Here is an 18,536-nt window from a genome sequence, read left to right as displayed (position 1 = left end):
CAGTTTTCAATGTGAACTTTATGAGATGCACAAGTGAAACTTTACCACCTTTTCTCTGTGGAGGGATCTGACAAAGGATCTGGGGACCCCACAACAGAAGGGATTAGAGAAGGGAAAGGGGCAGATGGCAAACCTTGGGCCATTTGTTACTGCCTAAAAATGTCACAACAGACAGGTCTCCCGGTCCTTTGGTTTGGCTCTGGGCCCACCAGCCCTAGCTTTACTCCATAAAGACTGTCCTTTCACGGGGTCACATCCCCAGAGTTCACATAGCATTCCCAGGTACAAATTCTCTGGTCCTTCTGCCAGAACCCAGACTTCCTTTTGATCCCCTATGGAGGTTAGGTACCCCCCACAAACTGTGTTCCTCACAGGAGTGCCCGACATCTGGTTCCACTCCTCTGGGAGGAGGCAGTTGTTACTCTTGGAATGATTAATCCCATCATTCCTTAGGCCTGTAAAGGGATCTGGTTAGCAGCAGCCAAAGGTCTCCTACCTCTGGAAGCAGCTGGGCCAGTCAAGGGTAGCTCCTACCATGCAAAACACTGCCTCCAGCTGGGGTTCTGTCTCTGGGGCCTCGAAAAACAGGGCTAAGCCTTCTTTTGGAGGAAGGCTCTTTGAAGGCTCTACTGTTCTAATTCTTCCAGCCTGGATTTCCCTGATTCAGTTCATGAATCAACAGCCCTAGAGGAGCAGGAAGAAGATTTACTTAGTGATGCTCAGGCTCCTTGAGGACTGGACCAAAGTTAGAACCAGTTTGGAAGTTGCCAGGGATAACGGCAGGGCAGCTGCTCTGCTGCATCTATTGGTGCTGGCCCAGGCTGGAGCTGCTGGTAAATGCCACATTGCAGACACAGGGCTTCTCATCACTGTGGGCCAGCTGGTGGATGAGCAGGTGGGAACTCGGGTGAAGCTCTTGCCACACTCACTGCAAGTGTAAGGCTTATGGCTTGTGTGAGTATGTTGGTGCTGAAGCAGATCTGAACTGTCTACAAAACTCTTGCTGCAACTGGAGCATTTATAGGGCATCTGGCCTGTGTGCGAGCTCTGGTGTTTAAGGAGCACGGAGCTGTGGTAGTAGCTTTCGCCACATTCTGAGCAGGCATAGGGTTGTTCACCCAAGTGGATGCACTGGTGCTCAATGATTTGGGTGTGCTCACCAAAGCCACACAATGCTTAGTCATTTATGAGTATGCTGGTGCCATAGACAGTATGAGCTTTTGGTGAACTTCTTGCCACATTCATTGCAATTACAAGGAGTCTCTCCAGTGTGTGAATGCTGGTACTTGAGCATATAAAAGCTGTGCCCAAAGCTGGCACCAGACCAGGCACAGCAGTAAGGGCTGCACATCCCTGTGTGAGTGCTGGACCTACAAAAACTTAAGAGCTAAGGCTGAAGCTCTTACTGCAGTCCCCATAGCCGTAGGGCTTCTTGCCCCTGTGTGTGAGCTGGTGCTGGATTAGAATGGACCTAATGCTGAAAGTCTTATCACACTCAGCAGGTATGGAGCTATTCACTGATGTGCTCTGTTGGTGTTTAACCAGGTTGAAGCGGCAGCCAAAAGCCTCCCTGTACTCCAGGAGCTTATGGAACTTGTAGGGCTGGAGGCCTGAGTGGGAAACCACGGTGTTGCACAGGGTTGGAGCTGAGGCTGAAGCAACGGCCAGACTCAGGGCAGAGGTATAGGCTCTGACCAGTGTGTACCTGGTAGCGCTTAACTAGATCTGAGCCACGTTGGAAACTTTTGTCACACTCTGAACAACAGTAGGGATTCTTACCTGCATGGCTGCTTTTGATGTGTGGGAGAGGTTAGGGTTCAAAGCTGATGGCCAAGGAAGAATTCTTGAAACATGTCTGGTGCAAAAAGGTAGTTTTATTTAAAGTACAGGGACATGACCTGTGAGCAGAAAGAGCTGCCGTGGGGTCATGAGGAGGGCCCATTCTATACTTTCAAGTTGGGAGAGGGTTAGGGCTAGTGTAAGCCTCTCCCAGGTATTTTGGAAACAAGGATTCCAGGATCCTGCGGGGGCTAGCGGTTACTAGGAAAGACCACTACTGTTTAGTGGAAGCTTAGACATGAGGCCCTGAAGATGTGGATCAGTGGGTCATATGCTTGGGGGACGATTGCTAACATGTATCTTAGGGGACAGAGCTAAAGGAAGTTTCTAAAGAATTTTTATGTTAAAATAGATTTACAGGATCCTGAGCACGGCGGGGGTGGGGGTGGGTGGAGCTAGGATCGCCCTTGGCCCTCAGCCCAGCAGTAACACTGAGGCCGTCGAGTCCCTAGAGGAACGTCCCTCTGCCTCTCTCACGGGCTTGCCCGGGGTCTGCGGGCAGCAAGGAAGTGGAACCACTTCTCTTCCGCCTCTGTTTCCCACATCACTTCTGCGTGAAAGAGGCCCGGGAAGCGGGCTCCGGTCAGCGCACCTCCCAGCACTCCGCGGCCTTGGGGAGCGCAAGGCAGTTGGTCCTGCTAACGGCTTCCTCCCTGGGCCAGAGCCTGACCGCCGGCGGCATTCGGGCCTGTTTCCCAGGAGGCTGGCTGGGGCGTGCACACGGCGGGGCGGGGCGCGGAGCTCCGGGCGCCCCAGGATGCGGACGTCCCCCTCCCGCCCCGCCCCGCCCCCTCCGACTCCCCTCGCCACTTCCGGCGACGCGCACTACGGCGCAGCCGAGAAAGAGCTCTCCCAGACGCCAGCCACGCCGCTCGGAAGGGGAGGGTCGCCGCGAGCCTTTCCCCACCCAGGGTGGGGTGGGGCCCGGGGCCGGCCCCGGAACCGGAAATGCCGCTCTAGGAAGTGGCAGCGCCCGGTCTCGGTAGGTTTAACCCTCTCATTCACCTAACTGAGCAAGAGCTTCCCATCGGCCGCCGCTGTCAGGCGCTTCATCCTGCGGGCCTGGCTTCCGAGTCTGAGCCCGTCAGCGCGGACGTCGGTGGCCGGGAGATCCCTGTGGGGCAGGGAAGCGAGCTGGAAGGAAAAGGCGGTCGCTGTAGTGAACACGCCGGGTGGGGGGGGGGGGGAGTAGCCACGGCCCCTGGAGCCGCACGGTCCTGAGGCCCCAGGTCGGATGCCTGGGTTCTCCAAAGGCACCAGTCCGCTGCGAGCCCCCTGGACCCCTCCTCTGTCCTAACGCGGGCGCGCTCGGCCCGGCGCCGACCACATACCCCAGCGTGCACCACACGCGCTTGGGTTTGCTCAGCGATTAGATAACCACTACTCTCTAGTGCCTTCCGCGACCGTCTAGAGTCCCGGGACCGAGAACTACGACTTCCAACGTGCAAACTAACTGCGCTGGCGCCACTTAAAAGGCGTCAGAGAGGAGGTGCCTGGCCACGCCCCTCTCCTCCAGTTCCGCTCCTCCGGAGGAGCGGCGCGGAGGGGGGCGGAGCCTTAGGCTTGAGCCAAGATGGCGGCTGCGAAACCGACCCTCACGGACTCGCTCTCGTTCTGCCTCGCGCAGCTCACGGCGGCGGCCGGGGAGGGTCTAGGTGGGGGAAAGGACACAGCTACCAACGAGACACCCTTGGGCCGTGCGCTCTTAGCCCTCCGCACGCGCCACGTCAAGGCTGCAGGGGGAATCGAGCGCTTCCGGGCGCGCGGCGGGCTCCGCCCCCTTCTCGCTCTGCTACGGCGAGCGGCTGCAGCGGGTCCCGCCCCGTCCCAGGTTGGCGCCGGCTCCGCCCCCTCGTCCGTCGAGTCAGCGACTTCTGCTGGCCCCGCCCCTTCGCCGGGCCCTACCCCCTCCGCTGCGGCGGCGTCGGCGCCCTCGCCACCAGCGCGCCTGCGCAAGACTCTGGACTTGGCGCTCAGCATCCTAGCCAACTGCTGTACGGAAGGGGCGTGCCGGGCTGAAGTGCGCAGGCTCGGAGGCATCCTCCCTTTGGGTAAGTGCCCCGCCCTCCTCTCCTGGAAGGGTTCCGCGCGCTGCAACTTCTGGCTCCGGGCCCGGGCGGGGTTTTGAGCTCTTCGTGGTGCCGCGGGAAGGCGGGACCTTTCCGAGCGGAGACCCCCGTGCCTCTCCAACCCTCCGGCCTTCTGTAGAGATGACGCCTGAACCTGAGCAGATCAGAGCGTTGCAGCCAGGACCTGGGTGTCGATGGCCTCCTCGAATCCGGGCCGGTGGAGGCCAGGGGTGATGCGGTGACTTGTAGGTGATTTATGAGGTTGTAGGGTTTATAGCAGACACTTAATGCCTACGGCGTGGCCCTGCAGAGGGCGACCGTTCCACGACCGGGGGCCGGAAAGTGTCCTGTGTCTGCAGGGAGAAAGAACCCACTGTGGAGGGATCGCGCCCTCCCACCGCCGGAGGTCCCAGGACGGGCTGGCACTGCGAGTCCCTAAAAACCAGCGCGAGAAGAACAAATCCGAACGGAGGAGAACACGCGGGGCCCCGGGGGCTCGGTCGGCCCGGCCCGCCTTGGGCTCAGGTCCTGATCCGAGCCCCGCACCGGCTTTCTGCTCCGCGAGCGTCGGCTGCTTGCCCCGCTTCTGCTCGCCCTCTCTCGCGCGCTCAAATAAATAAAATCTTAAAGACAAAACAGGCTTTTCTGTTTACCAGCCCAGTTGGCGCCTCCCAGTGGCCCTGTGGGGAGCACCGGCTGCCGGAGCTGGAACAGACTCCTGGCCTCCCGTGCATCGGCCGCAACGTGTTTGGCGGGAGGCCTGGCACATTAAGTCCTCAGTAAATTACTGGCTTTGCTGTTAGCGCGTGACGCGCATCATCGGCCGCTCTTCCTCATGGTGAATCTCTGCCGAGTCCGCCCGCATTCACCCTTCCCGCATCCGTGCTCGGGGACTGGTGCCCGGGACGGCCGTGCTGGGAGCTGACTCGGTTTAGGCCACTCTCCCACCTTAACAACGGGGACAGCCTCCTGCTGCTTCCCTTGCCTTGTTCCTTCTCTATAATCCGTTCTCCTCAATCTGGTTGCCAGACTGCATCGCAGCCCTACTCTTGAGATCCTGTGTGGTTCCCAGGGCCCTCATATTCCAGTCCTGCCTGATCTCTCGGCCTGGTATTCTGAGGCCCGGCACAGACACTGGATCTCAATTCTGGGCCTTGGCAAGGGGCGCTTCCAAATCTGAAATGCCCTGTAACATCCGCATCCACCATCTTCCTAACAAATATTGACCCATTTAACCTTCCAGACCTATCCGGTATTAGCTTCTTCCAAAGGCCTTCCCTGACAATCTCAGGTCACGTTCTTGAGGTCATTAATGAGAGAGACACGAAGAGGTAGGACCCTCAAGAGGCCAAATTCTCTTGCAGTGACTATTCTTCAATGTGTGAAGACAGACAGCATCCAGAACCGAACAGCCCGGGCTCTGGGGAACTTAGCTATGGAACCTGAGAGCTGTGGGGACATTCATTCTGCGGGTGAGAAGGCTATGAGTGTGGCGTCAGCTGGGGCTTGGGGTGGCGGAGGGGCGTGGTTATCTCCTTGCTTCCTCTTTGTCCTCCTCTTCCCTCTCCAGGTGCTGTTCCTCTGCTCGTTGAGAGCCTGACAGCCTGCCAGGACTCCCAATGCCTGCAGAGTGTGGTGCGTGCCCTCCGCAACCTGGCGGACTCACCCCAGCACCGCCTGGCCCTGGCACAGCAGGGGGCAGTACGCCCTCTGGCTGAGCTTCTGGCCGCTGCCCCAGACCCTGCGCTGACCTTGGCCCTAGTGCGTGCACTCTTGGAGCTGAGTCGAGGTTGCTCCCGGGCCTGTGCTGAGCAGCTAAGTCTGGGTGGGGGGCTAGGACCACTGGTCAGTTTGGCCTCCCACCCCAAAAAGGCAGTACGAGAGGCAGCTATCCTGATCCTTGCCAACTTGTGTGCCCAAGGCCTTGTACGGCCTGCACTGGGCAATGCTGGTGGTGTGGAGGTACTACTAGGTGAGCTCCGACGGCGTAGGGGGCCTAATGGAGCTGGCCCAGCCTCCCAGCAGCCCCTGGTGCGGGCTGTGTGCCTGCTGTGCCGGGAGGCCATCAACCGGGCCCGGCTGCGGGATGCAGGTGGTTTGGAGCTATTGATGGGTCTGCTGCGGGACCCGCGTGCCAGTGCCTGGCACCCTCGTGTCGTGGCTGCCCTTGTGGGCTTCCTGTATGACACTGGAGCCCTGGGCCGGCTACAAGCTCTGGGACTTGTACCGCTCTTGGCTGGGCAGCTGTGTGGCGATGCTGGTGATGAGGAAGAAGAGGGAAGAGAAGCTGCTTCTTGGGACTTCCCTGAGGAGCGGACCCCTGAGAGGGCAGAGGCCGGAAGCTTCCGAAGCCTAAGGCGAGTCTCCACCTGATTGCTGAGGATGCAGGGCTCTGGCGCTCTTCACTACCCTCATCCCCCCCCAACTCGGTCTCAGTAGGACTCTTATTGACTCATTCTCCCTGGGCAAGACCACCAGGTGTACCTTTGGCCTTGGCTCTACCCCAGCACTTCTGAACTTTGGGACCCAGACAGTTCACTGGGCCTTTTTTATTTTGTTCTGTTTGCCCCTCGCTAGAATATAAATTCTAGGAGGATGGGGACTTTAGTTTTGTTCATTGTTTGTGCCCAGTACCTTATACTGGGCTTGGCACATAATTGGCCCATAGGCATCAGTAATTGCTAAATGAGTTGGGTGTTTTTTTGCCTCCATTTCTCTTTCTTTCCTATCTCCCCTTGGCCCCACGTCTTCTTCCTGGCTTCAGGCACCTGTTTTTGCATGACCGCTCTTTTGGCCCTGCTCCATTACCTTGGCTCTGGGTTCAGTCTCTCCTTTCTCCCTCTGCAGGTCGTGGCTGATCTCTGAGGGCTACGCCGCAGGCCCGGGAGACATCTCTCCTGACTGGTCCCCTGAGCGATGTCCCCCGCCTCCACCACCCCCAGAGCCAGCTGAGCCAACCAGCCCCACCCTGGGCCCAACCTCACTGCGGACGCCTCGCACGCCGCGCACACCAGGGCGGAGCCCTGCAGCCACCTCTGAGGAGCCTTGGGGCCGTGAGGGGCCAGCGCTGCTGCTACTGTCCCGATTCTCCCAGGCTCCCGACCCAAGTGGGGCATTGGTGACCGGCTCAGCCCTGTGTGGCCTGCTGGCCTATGTGACAGGCTCGCCGGGCCCACCGAGCCCACGTGCACTGCGCATCCTGGCACGCCTTACCTGCAACCCCGCCTGTCTCGAGGCCTTCGTGCGCAGCTACGGTGCCGCACTGCTGCGTGCCTGGCTTGTGTTAGGCGTTGCTCCAGATGACTGGCCCACACTACGTGCCCGGCCCGCCCGACGCCAGCACCGGGAGCTGGGTGTGTCTCCCATAAGAGGTCCATCCCCCTCTAGTTCTGGACCGAGAACCTCACCTTGCCACTCATGGCTCTCCCTGCCTTCTCCAGCCTAACCATCAACTTCAGCCAGCACATGGGAGGAGGAGAGGGACTCCCGGGATGCAAAGTTCTGCCCCATCCTCTGCCCAAGTCTTGGGGCCCAGATACCCCAACACCAGGTGTAGCCCCAACAACTTAGAATTGTGCTTGTCTGTATTGCTTTATCTCATCTGCTCTGCTCTTGGTTCTGCATTGTCCTGATTGCCTTCCCACGGGGCATCCTGATTAGAAAACCCACAGCTGAGGCCCCGTGACCTCCCACTACTCCCAGCACTGCAAGGGCGGGCTCTGTCTTCTGCGTTCCGACTGCACTTCCTGACCGTCACACTTTGTTCTTGTCCTTGACCTCTATTTCCTAGCATCTGGACCCTTTCTCTCCAGGGCCTGCAGTCATCCCCTCTTACGTCCCCTAAGGCTTTTGCTGGAGTCGGGACATCAACTCTCAAGCTGATCGGCTCTGTTCATCTCCGCAGGTGAGATGTTGCTGCAGAACTTGACCGTGCAGGCTGAATCACCCTTTGGAGTGGGTGCCCTCACTCACCTGCTGCTCTCTGGAAGCCCTGAGGACCGTGTGGCCTGTGCACTGACCCTTCCCTTCATCTGTCGGTGAGGAGGATGTGGGTGTCTCATAGGGGTCAGGGGAGCAAAGTTGCTATTCTGCAGTGTCACCCGTTTTCACCTTTCTTCCCAAAGGAAACCCTCTCTGTGGCGCCGGCTACTTTTGGACCAGGGTGGCCTCCGTCTCCTCCTCTCGGCACTAACTCGGCCAGCTCCACATCCACTGTTCCTCTTCTTTGCTGCAGACTCCCTTTCCTGCCTCCAAGGCCTGGTGTCTCCCACGGCGATTCCAGCCCTTTTATCTCCAGTCCCGCTGGACCTAGATTCCCCATCCCCTTGCCTCTATGAACCTCTGCTGGGCCCAGCCCCCATCCTAGCCCCTGACCTGCACTTCCTGCTGGACTCGGGCCTACGGCTCCCTGCCCGGCGCGCTGCCTCAGCTACTGCCTCACCTTTCTTCCGGGCTCTGCTAGCCGGCAGCTTTGCCGAAGCCCAGATGGACCTGGTGCCGCTTCGAGGCCTGTCACCCAGTGCAGCCCGGCCTATCCTGCATCACTTGCATGGTTGCCGGGGCTGTGGGGCGGCCCTGGGGCCAATTCCCCCACCAGGCCAGCCCCTGCTGGGCTCAGAGGCTGAGGAGGCCCTGGAGGCTGCTGGCCGTTTCTTGCTGCCTGGGCTGGAGGAGGAGCTGGAAGAGGCTGTGAGCCGTATCCACCTTGGACCCCATGGTGGCCCAGAGTCCGTGGGTGAGGTATTCCGCTTGGGCCGGCCCCGGTTGGTTGCCCATTGTGCCCGCTGGACCCTGGGCCCAGGGCAGTGCCCGCGGAAGCGGGCCTTGGCCTTAGTGGGGCTTGTGGAGGCAGCAGGAGAGGAGGCAGGGCCCCTGACTGAGGCTTTACTGGCTGTGGTGATGGGGGTTGAAATGGGGGGCAAGGGTTCCAGCGTAGACTGTTGATGTCCCCTGGGATGGGTCGGCTATGAAGGAGGACTCCTTCCGGGCAGCACGAGAGGGGGCCGAGCAGAAGTTACCGTCAAAGACTGATGAGAGAATGGAGCTCTGCCCCAGGACAGCGGGCTGAAGACGCGGGAGTGAGAAGGCCAGGCCACAGCTGGAGTATGCGGCCCGCAGAAGGAGAGCAGCCCAGGGCGTCAGGCACCTGGCCTGGCCTAGCCTTCCAGAGTTGAGATTAAAAACTTCGGGGTTGGATACTCATATTGTGTGGTGTCTCTGCTTACTTTCCTGTGGGACTCCCCCTCCCCCCCCCCCCCCCAATCCACCAGGATCTTTTTCAGGTTGCTGTATCTCAGTATAGGCTACCCCGAGCATGTAGGAGTTTAATAAGTAAGTTCCTGGAGTCCTGGGATAGAATAGAGTATGTGGGGGGAAGCCTGCTTCCTGCTCACGCAACTTCATTGCTCAGACAAATACCCACCTAGACACACAGACTCTGGTCAGGGATGAAGGGGCTGGGCTGAGGGAATGCAGTAAGTGTGGGAAAGTATGTCCAAGGCCTTGGCATTACTGTTAACTGAGTGTCTTTCACCCATCTTGAGCCTTCAGAGTCTGGGTCTGTTTTCATCTCTTGGGCCAAGTAGCCTTCTGCTATTGGCCTAAGGGAGGACCTGCTGTGTTCCTGGAGTCCCTAAGGCAGGTCCTGCCTTAATTTCACTCCGAGAGAGCCAGAGCCCCGGGTGCATTCAGGCAAGGGAAGGGCTTATGTTGTGCTTTGGTCTCTCAGGGCAGGGTCTGTCTATCACCTGGATCCCAGCTCACTAGCCTGACTGAGGAGTGTGCCTGGACTGGGTCTGGGGAGCTAAGGTTGGCTCTTGCTGTCACTGTGCTTCTGTGTCCAGCTCTCTGTCCTCAGGCTGTGCATGAGAATCACCCAGAGAGCTTTTAAAAATGTTGATGTCTAGGCCCTTCCTCAGTGAACTGGATTGAGGGAAGGATACCCTGGGCCTCGGTATTTTTAAGAAGCTTCCCAGGTCGCTTGAGCTTGCTGCTGGCCTGAGGGCCACAGTCCAGGACTCATGTGGATTGAGACCCACAGTCCAGTGGCTGCAACATTACTGTGTCTGTCCGTACATATCTAAGTGTTCATTTCCACTTTGACTTCTCAAGGTCCCAGGCCAGGGAAGGTTCCGCTGTGACTGGACTCTGTGTCTCGAGTGTCTATGTTCATCAGTATCTCGAGAAAGGGCTCTTTTGGAACAGGTCTGGGTTACCTCAGTGTCGGGGAAGGAAGGGCTTTGTCCTGAAGGCTGGCTGTGGTCTGGCTGCCTGGGCATGTTTCTGCTGAGGCTTCATGGGGTTTGGGCCCGAGTTCAGTGTGCCCATGTCTATGTCTGTTTCCAAGTCTGAGAGAGAAGGTCCTGGCTGAGAGGGTGGGACAGTTCCTTGCGTCTGTCTGTCTGTCTCTGTTTCTGGTAGATGTGCCCTTTGGGATCTCTGTTCATGTCCCTGTTAGGGTCTCTAACGGAAGGTCTCTGAACCTGTTGCCTGATCCTTAGAACCATTACTCCTGCCGTCAACCCCAAAATTCTGTCTGGAGCAAGTATCCCAAGAATGGCCTGAGTGCACAGGACTCTACACAGGACTCCGGTTGCTAGCTTTGGGACGCGTTTGCTTGGGGTCCTCAGTGTGTGTCTAAGAGTCCGATCCTGGCCTGGGAGAGCCGCTTCTCTGACTCGGGCTCTGGCCGCCCCAGCTCCCGGCGGCGGAGGCCGAGGCTGGGGTGTGGCTGCCTCCGCGGCAGCAGCCGAGCGGGCTGGGCCCGGGTGGGCCGCGGCCCTCCCTCCCGTACACGCCCCCCCCCCGAGTTCTCCCGTTCTTTGCCCCCCCCCCCCCCCCCCCGCCCCACCCCCCCCGGCCCCGGCTTCCTTACATGGTCACGGCCGGGCCTCCAACTCCCGGACGCCCCCCCCGCCCCCCGCCCCCACCGGACACAGCCCCCGCCCTGCTCGCCCCGCGCGGAGCGCCCGCGCCCCGCCATGGAGGACCTGGGTGAGTGGGGCTCGGGTCCCCTGGTCCGCAGCTCCCCACCGCCCTCCGGACCCGCTCTGCGCTGCTGGGAACCCCGCGCCCTCCCCTCGTCTCCCCACCCCCGCCTCGGGTCTCCTGGGTTCTGGTCTCTGCCCGCGCCTCCTTTCCGACTCCACGTCCCCCTTCCTGCCTCTCCCTTCCTGCCTCTCCCGGGACCGGCCGCTCGCTCCCTCCTTCCCTCGCTCAGCTGCTCCGTCGCGAGCTGCCGACGAACGCGCGGGCGGGCGCAGCGCCCACCCGCGGGCACCTGGGCTCGGGGGCGCTGGGGAAGGAGGGGTCAAAGGGGTCTGGGGTCCGGGCATTGGGAAGGTAGTCTGGAAAGCAGACTATGACGTCACATTCTGGAGAAGAAAACAGGTCCATCTCAGGGTTTGGGGAAGAAAAGAGTTGTGCGCCCCTGAATATGGGAGGGGTCGGGTGTTTGGGGGACAGAAAGAAAATGGATGCGTGCCAAGATGCCGGGGAAGGGTAAGGGCTCCACTGTGGTACTCAGAGATAAGTGAAGGCGCAGGGAGTTCTAGGTTGTGGGAAGGAAAGGGTCTAAAGGATCTGCATCTGGGAACGAGAGCTGGGGGGGGGGGGGGTCTTGGGGGAGGAAGGAGGACCCAGGCATCTCCTCCTTCTGGTCTATTGAAAGGGACAGAAGGCTGTGCTCTCCGGGCTAGAGAAGGGGTTCAGGCACCCTGTGATGGTGGGTGCTGCCCCGCCGGGTAACGGCCCTGTGGAAAATACGCCCATCAGAAAGCAGGTCCCCACAGACCTGCCAATGAGGAGAATACGGTGGGAGCCAGTGCCTGGACATGGGCCGGGGCTGGGCGGGCCTGTTTAGGGGCAGGAGGGGGCAGGAATCAGTGGGCAGAAAGAGCATCCGATCAGAAAGTTGGGTGCCAGGCGTACAGCCAGTTGAGCAATTTGGAGGGAAGCCAGATTTGGCTTGAGTAAAGAGTCAATTTTGACTGCATCAGGGAAGATGCAGAGAATGAAAGAATCAGGCGGCTTTCGTGTAGGACTCCCAAGATGAGCCATTTGGTATGTTTTGGCCATAAATATTCCTTGCTGCCCTTCCACTTCTCTGCCTCGGTCTGGCCTGTGTTTTTGCATCTGATTTCTGACCTCTGCTCTTAATACTGGCTTCTGCTCTCCTTAACTACAGCCTACTTGGAACCCTTACCCTCTAATCTCTTAAGGCCCTGTCTCTGCTCTAACCTTAACCTCTCAATGGCTCACCCTGGCGGCCTGTTCCCTGCAGATGCCCTGCTGTCTGACCTGGAGACCACCACCTCACACATGCCAAGGTCGGGGGTTCCAAAAGAGCGGACCCCAGAGCCTCTCACAGCTCCCCTGCCCTATGGCCACCAACCACAGGTGAGAGCCAATACTAAGGATTGGGGTAACACTAGGGCCAAGCTTGGCTAAGGCTAGAGGGATTTTGTTTGAGTGGGACAAAGTACAGGCCTATCGTCCCACACATGTGTCCTCTCTGTAGACGGGGTCTGGGGAGTCTTCCGGAGCCTCTGGGGACAAGGACCATCTATACAGGTGAGGGGCCTGGGAACTGGGAAGATGGGGAATCCAGCTGAGACTCAGGTAAGGAGGCTGGCCTTCTCCACCCCTGAACACAGATTCCCACCCTGTTTTGCAGTACGGTTTGCAAGCCTCGGTCCCCAAAGCCTGCAGCCCCTGCGGCCCCTCCCTTCTCCTCTTCCAGCGGTGTCTTGGGCACAGGGCTCTGTGAGCTAGACCGGTTGCTTCAGGAACTTAATGCTACCCAGTTCAACATCACAGGTACCAGGTTACAGAGACAGGCCTTGATGGGATGGGGAATGGGCAGGAAAGGGCAGAGACTGAGGCGTATACTCTTCGCAGGGTAGCGCTAGAGGGACACGAGTCTCAGCTGGCAGGGGTAGAGTATAGCTCCATGTCCAGTGCTCTTCTGTCCTCTCTGCAGATGAAATAATGTCTCAGTTCCCTCCAAGCAAGGAGACTGTAGGGGAACAGAAGGAGGACCAATGTGAGGACAAGAAAAGGCCCAGCCTGTGAGTTTGACACAGTTGGCAGAGCTGGGAGAGAAGTGATGGACACCCGCGTTACTGGAGGGCAGCATGCCTTCCTCCGGGGGACTCAGAGCTGATACAGACTGTGTTCTTCACAGCCCTCCCAGCCCGTCTCCGGTTCTCCCAAAGCCTTCAGCAACCTCCGCCACCCTGGAGTTGGATAGATTGATGGCTTCGCTGTCGGATTTCCGTGTCCAAAACCATGTGAATCAGGTGGGGTGTGGGCCAGTGTGGATTTGTGGCTTCCCAACCCCTTTTTAGGACCTTCCACATCTGCTGCTTTGCTGACTAAACTCTCGTGTCCTCTTTGCCGCAGCTTCCAGCGTCTGGGTCAGCCCAGCCACCAGAGCCAAGCTCTGTGAATGAGGACTCCCCATCCTCACCAGGGCCGGCCAGCAAGGGCAGCCTAGACACCATGCTGGGGCTGCTGCAGTCTGATCTCAGCCGCCGTGGTGTTCCTACCCAGACCAAGGGTCTCTGTGGCTCCTGTAATAAACCTATTGCTGGGCAAGTAAGTGGGGCCCTGTGAGTAGAAAGGTAGAGACCCATGGACCTATCCTTATGGAGAGCCAGACTTTGTGCTGCTCCCTTTTAATAAATGACTCTGGGAAGTGGGTATTACCGTTGTTCATATTTTACAGATGAGGAGACTAAAGCTCTGAGTCACACAGCACGTAAGTGGCAGGATGAGAATTCTGACTCAGTTACCATTTATTGTGGTTCCGCTGTGTGCAGGCACTGTATTAGCTCCTTTATAAACCTCCATCTCACTTAGTCTTCACAAAAGTCTTACTGGTACCACCCACCATCTCTCGGCACCAACAAGGACAGTTTCTCCTCCACTAGCATCTGGTTTGTGAGCTCTTATTCTTGGCTTATGGACTGAGTAGATGTTATTGATGACAACTGTGCCCAGTGGTTGACCTAGATCCTCCTGCTATATTTGGTGCCCTGCTTCCATTCCAAAACTTCCAATCTTAGCAAAGCAGGGTGGCATTATGACCCTTGTGGGCCCTAGGCACGTTCATCTTCTTGGGCCCCTTCCTCCATTAAAAATAAATATATTTTTTAAATTGTGCTTTATGACTGTGTTGGTGTAAAGATGAATATATTAATATTATACATAAAATCATTTCCTTCTAGCTCATTTTTGTCTTCTGATTTTAAAGTAATTGCAGCATTTTCATGGGCTCCTAAAATTATTGAGGGCCCTAGGCACTGTGCTGCTGGAAGCCCTGGGTTGAATCTGTCGCTTACAGACTCGAACATTAGGTTCTTCAGCCTCACCTCTCAGGGAGGGAGGGGAGAAATGAGCCAAGGGAGTCAAATGTAAAAAGAGAAAAAGAAAAAGGAAAACTTGAAATGTCCCATGTCAACCGTGGCTCCCTGGGCACATGGCAGCCCGAGGGCTACTCTGACCCAGGCCTTACCCCCAACTCCAGGTGGTGACTGCGCTGGGCCGGGCTTGGCACCCTGAGCACTTCATTTGCGGCGGCTGTTCCATGGCCCTGGGAGGCAGCAGCTTCTTTGAGAAGGACGGAGCCCCCTTCTGCCCTGAATGCTACTTTGAGCGCTTTTCCCCACGATGTGGCCTCTGCAATCAACCCATCAGACACGTGAGCCCCGCCTTTCCCAGAGCACCCCCACCCAAGCCCTGCCCCTTTGCCTCATCCTAGGCCCTTTGGACTCCGCCCACTCTCTCTGACTTCCAAGTGCCTACTTGGGTCTCCAGCACCTCAAACTCCTCCTTAAAGCCGTTCACGGAAGTATCACGGGGGGAGAGGGACGGTAGAAGGGATGGAGGGCCTCCCTGAGTGTCCCCGTTCCTTCTCCACAGAAGATGGTTACTGCCTTGGGCACCCACTGGCACCCGGAGCATTTCTGCTGCGTCAGTTGTGGGGAGCCCTTCGGAGATGAGGGTGAGAGCTTGGCTCCAGGCTGGAAAGATACGGGTCTGCTCAGGGTCCCGCCTAGCCCGCTGTGGTCCAGCCTCCTACAACGTGTCCCCCGCCCTCGGCCCCTCTCCCCCGCGCGCGCCCCTGCGGTCTCCTCCGTCCACCCTAGACCCGGTCCCTCCTTCTCGACTGCGCATTCTGGCCGCCCTCGTCTGGCCCCACAGTGTCAGGTCTCGCAAGCCCGGGGGCAGCCCGCAGGTTTGTTTCTTTCTGCTCGGTCCGCCCCAGGTTTCCACGAGCGAGAGGGCCGCCCCTACTGCCGCCGCGACTTCCTGCAGCTGTTCGCGCCGCGCTGCCAGGGCTGCCAAGGCCCCATTCTGGACAACTACATCTCGGCGCTCAGCGCCCTGTGGCACCCGGACTGCTTCGTCTGCAGGGTGCGCCCCGCGCGAGGCTGGGGGGTGGGGAGAGGACCCCAAGCGCGACCCAAGCGAGCCCAGCTTGGAGCCGGGGGCGGGCGACTGATTCAGGTGTTCGAGGCCAGGCGCCTCGCGTCGCGGGGCGCTGTGGGCAGGGGGGTTCCCACGTTGGGTTATCAAGCTCCTAAAGCGAATGCTTGGGCCTGGGGCTTGGCGGCTGACCTGTCCTATCGCTACCGCCCTCCCCCAGGAATGCTTCGCCCCCTTCTCGGGAGGCAGCTTCTTCGAGCACGAGGGCCGCCCGCTGTGCGAGAACCATTTCCACGCGCGGCGCGGCTCGTTGTGCGCCACGTGCGGCCTCCCGGTGACCGGCCGTTGCGTGTCGGCCCTGGGCCGTCGCTTCCACCCGGACCACTTCACCTGCACCTTCTGCCTGCGCCCGCTCACCAAGGGCTCCTTCCAGGAGCGCGCCGGCAAGCCCTACTGCCAGCCCTGCTTCGTCAAGCTCTTCGGCTGACCGCCTGCGGGGCTTGGCCCCGCGAGAGACCAAGGCCCTAATGACCCCACCCTTCCCCCAAAAGACCCCACGGCCTCGGCCACGCTCTTTGAGCCCGGGGGTCTCTCCCCAGCCCACCCTGGGAAGCCCCACCCACTGGAGAGACCCGCCCCCGAGGTACTCTATTCTATACTCTTCAGTTCTCTAGGGTCAGATTCACAAAAGGGCCGGCCAATTTCAAGACCACATAGGTGGGTCCTGCACTGCAAAGCAGCCTACCTGAGGTCTCCACTTTATTCCCACCCTTGAGGGACCCCGCTGACTGCAGGCGGGCCCTTGCAAGTCCCACTAACTAGAGGACAGGCCAGGACATACCTGCTCCCCACACCCTCACTGTTCTGTGCACTTTTTTTTCTACCTACATAAAAACACATGCCACATGACGCTGGTGCGGTGTCTCTGTGCGCGGTGATGCCTTGCCTCTCGTGCTGGCTCTGGCTGCAGCCCGTTCTAGGTCCGTGCCCTGTGGCCTCAGGGGGACCTGTAGCCTCAGCCTTTGCAAGCTGTCTCTCACACATCCAATGAGTCTGCACTGGATTGTACAGATAGTCGGGAGCCAGAACAGGAGGTCAAACTGGGCCCCACAGAAACTTCCCACCCTCACTCCCCACTTCTTCAGCAACCTGCATCCTTGAAATAAACATTGACCTGTCTCCAGCTCCCCTCCCCCACTCCCTCCTACTCTTGTCACCTTCTCTAGTTTTCAGATTTTCCTCCCTTCCTGAAAAGACCCTCCAGAATGGGGCTCCATGCAGAAGTGCCAATTTATGGCCACTCTCTGAATCTGGGCACGAAAGCACAGCTTCGCTCTTACTTGTACTAACTCATAGCCTCTCCCCTAAGCAGAGGATGACACTTGGGGTGGTCAGAGTCATGACCAAAGGAAACACTGGGGGCTGTATGAGCCAGAAGGAGGCTTTTAACTCAGACTGGGAGTCCAGTAGGTCTTCCTGGAGGAGGGAACCCCTGAGCTAAGCCCCAGCAGAAATGGCTGGGCCTGGGATTTTTAGATGTGGAGTTTAGGCTCCATCTGAACTCCTAGGGCCCAGAGCCTTTTTGAGCCTCTGAACCTTCACTTTGGACCCTGCAGTACCCTAAGGAGAGGGCTGGGATTCTTGAGTCCAAAGTGCAGGAGATTTTGAAGCTGGAAATGATGGATTCGCAGAGACCCTTCCTACTTGAGGAGGAACAGGTAGCCAAGGAGAGCACGTGTGAGTAAGACAAATGTGAGGTGTTCTCTGTCCTCATCTTGGCCTAACCACCCCCCCTCCCAGATTCTTTCCTCTCTGAAGCTCCTCTCCCTAGGTCTTCCCAGGCTTCCTGCTCTTCTCCTCTCACAGTCTCCCTGGAGAACTTTGTATCCTGGCTTCTAACCACCTTCCTGTCTTGAGGATGCCCCCACCGGCCGTCTCTAGTCTCGATTCATTCATTTTAGCAAGTACTGATTGAGTATGCACTATGCCAGGCTCTCTGTCAGGTGCTGGGGAGACGACAGGGAACCAAGCAGACATAGTTCTTGACCTCGTGGAGCTGAAGTCCCGTAGAGGTGACAAATGACAAGTACACTGATGACATCACATGTGATGAACTGAAGGAGACGTTCCCGAAGGCCTAAATAAAGCTCACTCTCCTTGTTTCCATCCATAGCACTTCCCTAGTCCTTCATAGCACGATCACTATTGCAAATAGCTGTTTATCTGCTGCTTATTTATGTCCGTTTCTGAAACTGGAACGCAAGCTCCTAAGAGTTCGTCTGTCAGATTACATGTTTGTTTTGCTGATCATTGTCTCTCCAGTGTCTAGAAAGCTATCTAGCTGGCTGTAGGTGCTCAGTGAATGTTTGTTAATAGAAGGAAGGAGGGTGAGAAAGGGGAGAACTAGAGAACTAAGTTAGCGAAAGGGAAGAAGGGGTTACTTTTAACGAGAGAGTCTCTGTGAATATGTAACATCTGAGTTGAGACTTGGAAGGTGGAGGAACGAAAACAGCCAGGCAAACAGCATAAGCAGAGCATTCCGGGAAGAGGAAACAGCCAGTGCAAAGGCCAGGATGTAGGAAGGGGCTGGGCATCTCGAACGAAAGGAAAGAAGGCCGGGAGGCCTGGATTAGGAGGAGTAAGGGGGACAGTAGTAGGAGATGAGGTGTTGTATCACCAAGGGTTTTGCAGGCCACAAAGAGGGCATATTGATTCTAAGCACTTATAACCCCAATGTGTCCTCTGACACTAGGACCTGGATTTTTCTCAGGCACTTCAAATTTATCATCCCCTGAAGCAGACGCTGTGGATGTGCCGCCCATATCCACTGAGCCCGTTGGGGAAGTCCTATGCAGGCAGTTCCCAGACACCCAGTCTCCCCAGCTGAGTCTCCTCAGCTGCTCCCTGAGGTTTTGTCTGAGGGTGCTCTCTGGGGAAACAAGTGTGCTCCTGCACCCAGCACACCTGAAGTGGGAGGGGGAGGTTCTGTAACCTCAGAGACAGGAATTGGTGAATAAATACTCCTGCTTCCTGGCTCTGAGGGGGCCAATTCTGAGGTACCTTCTCCAAGTGTCTCAAAGAGTCTCCACCGAGATTGTTCATTCACAGTGGCAACCTTTTAATCAAAATGCCCCTTTATTGGCTTTTCTTCTTTCTTTGTCTCACTTCCCCTCACTTCCTCCTCAGGAAAGTCCTTGC

General features: G+C 57.9%; 2 protein-coding genes across 11 annotated transcripts; both read left to right on the top strand.

Moving 5' to 3' along the window:
* The first annotated feature begins 1,886 nt into the window (after positions 1–1,886).
* Positions 1,887–9,110, top strand: ARMC5 (armadillo repeat containing 5). 8 transcript variants are annotated; one of them, XM_059414809.1, is made up of 7 exons: positions 1,887–2,821; positions 3,671–3,890; positions 5,273–5,380; positions 5,479–6,265; positions 6,756–7,279; positions 7,813–7,945; positions 8,033–9,110. In XM_059414809.1, the coding sequence occupies exons 1-7, from the start codon at positions 2,597–2,599 to the stop codon at positions 8,850–8,852; spliced, it is 2,817 nt and encodes a 938-aa protein (XP_059270792.1). In that variant the 5' UTR covers positions 1,887–2,596; the 3' UTR covers positions 8,853–9,110. The 8 variants fall into 8 exon arrangements, with proteins under 8 accessions (XP_059270792.1, XP_059270791.1, XP_059270790.1 ...); XM_059414814.1 differs by lacking the exon at positions 1,887–2,821 and adding an exon at positions 4,268–4,746 and having other exon boundaries at positions 3,805–3,890; XM_059414812.1 differs by lacking the exons at positions 1,887–2,821; positions 3,671–3,890 and adding exons at positions 3,899–4,153; positions 4,268–4,746.
* A 1,707-nt stretch (positions 9,111–10,817) lies between these two features.
* On the top strand, positions 10,818–16,247 carry TGFB1I1 (transforming growth factor beta 1 induced transcript 1). Of its 3 annotated transcripts, none has more exons than XM_059414804.1 (11): positions 10,818–10,901; positions 12,190–12,305; positions 12,427–12,479; positions 12,583–12,725; positions 12,889–12,976; positions 13,093–13,207; positions 13,311–13,505; positions 14,437–14,610; positions 14,832–14,913; positions 15,178–15,326; positions 15,559–16,247. In XM_059414804.1, exons 1-11 carry the CDS (start codon positions 10,889–10,891, stop codon positions 15,823–15,825), a joined length of 1,395 nt encoding a protein of 464 aa, XP_059270787.1. In that variant the 5' UTR covers positions 10,818–10,888; the 3' UTR covers positions 15,826–16,247. The 3 variants fall into 3 exon arrangements, with proteins under 3 accessions (XP_059270787.1, XP_059270786.1, XP_059270789.1); XM_059414803.1 differs by lacking the exon at positions 10,818–10,901 and adding an exon at positions 11,387–11,408; XM_059414806.1 differs by lacking the exon at positions 10,818–10,901 and adding an exon at positions 11,762–11,969.
* The last annotated feature ends 2,289 nt before the right edge of the window (positions 16,248–18,536 follow it).

The sequence above is a fragment of the Mustela nigripes genome, chromosome 11 (genome assembly GCF_022355385.1).
Source record: "Mustela nigripes isolate SB6536 chromosome 11, MUSNIG.SB6536, whole genome shotgun sequence".
Lineage (NCBI taxonomy): Eukaryota > Metazoa > Chordata > Mammalia > Carnivora > Mustelidae > Mustela > Mustela nigripes.
This window is presented reverse-complemented; position numbering and strand designations above follow the sequence as displayed.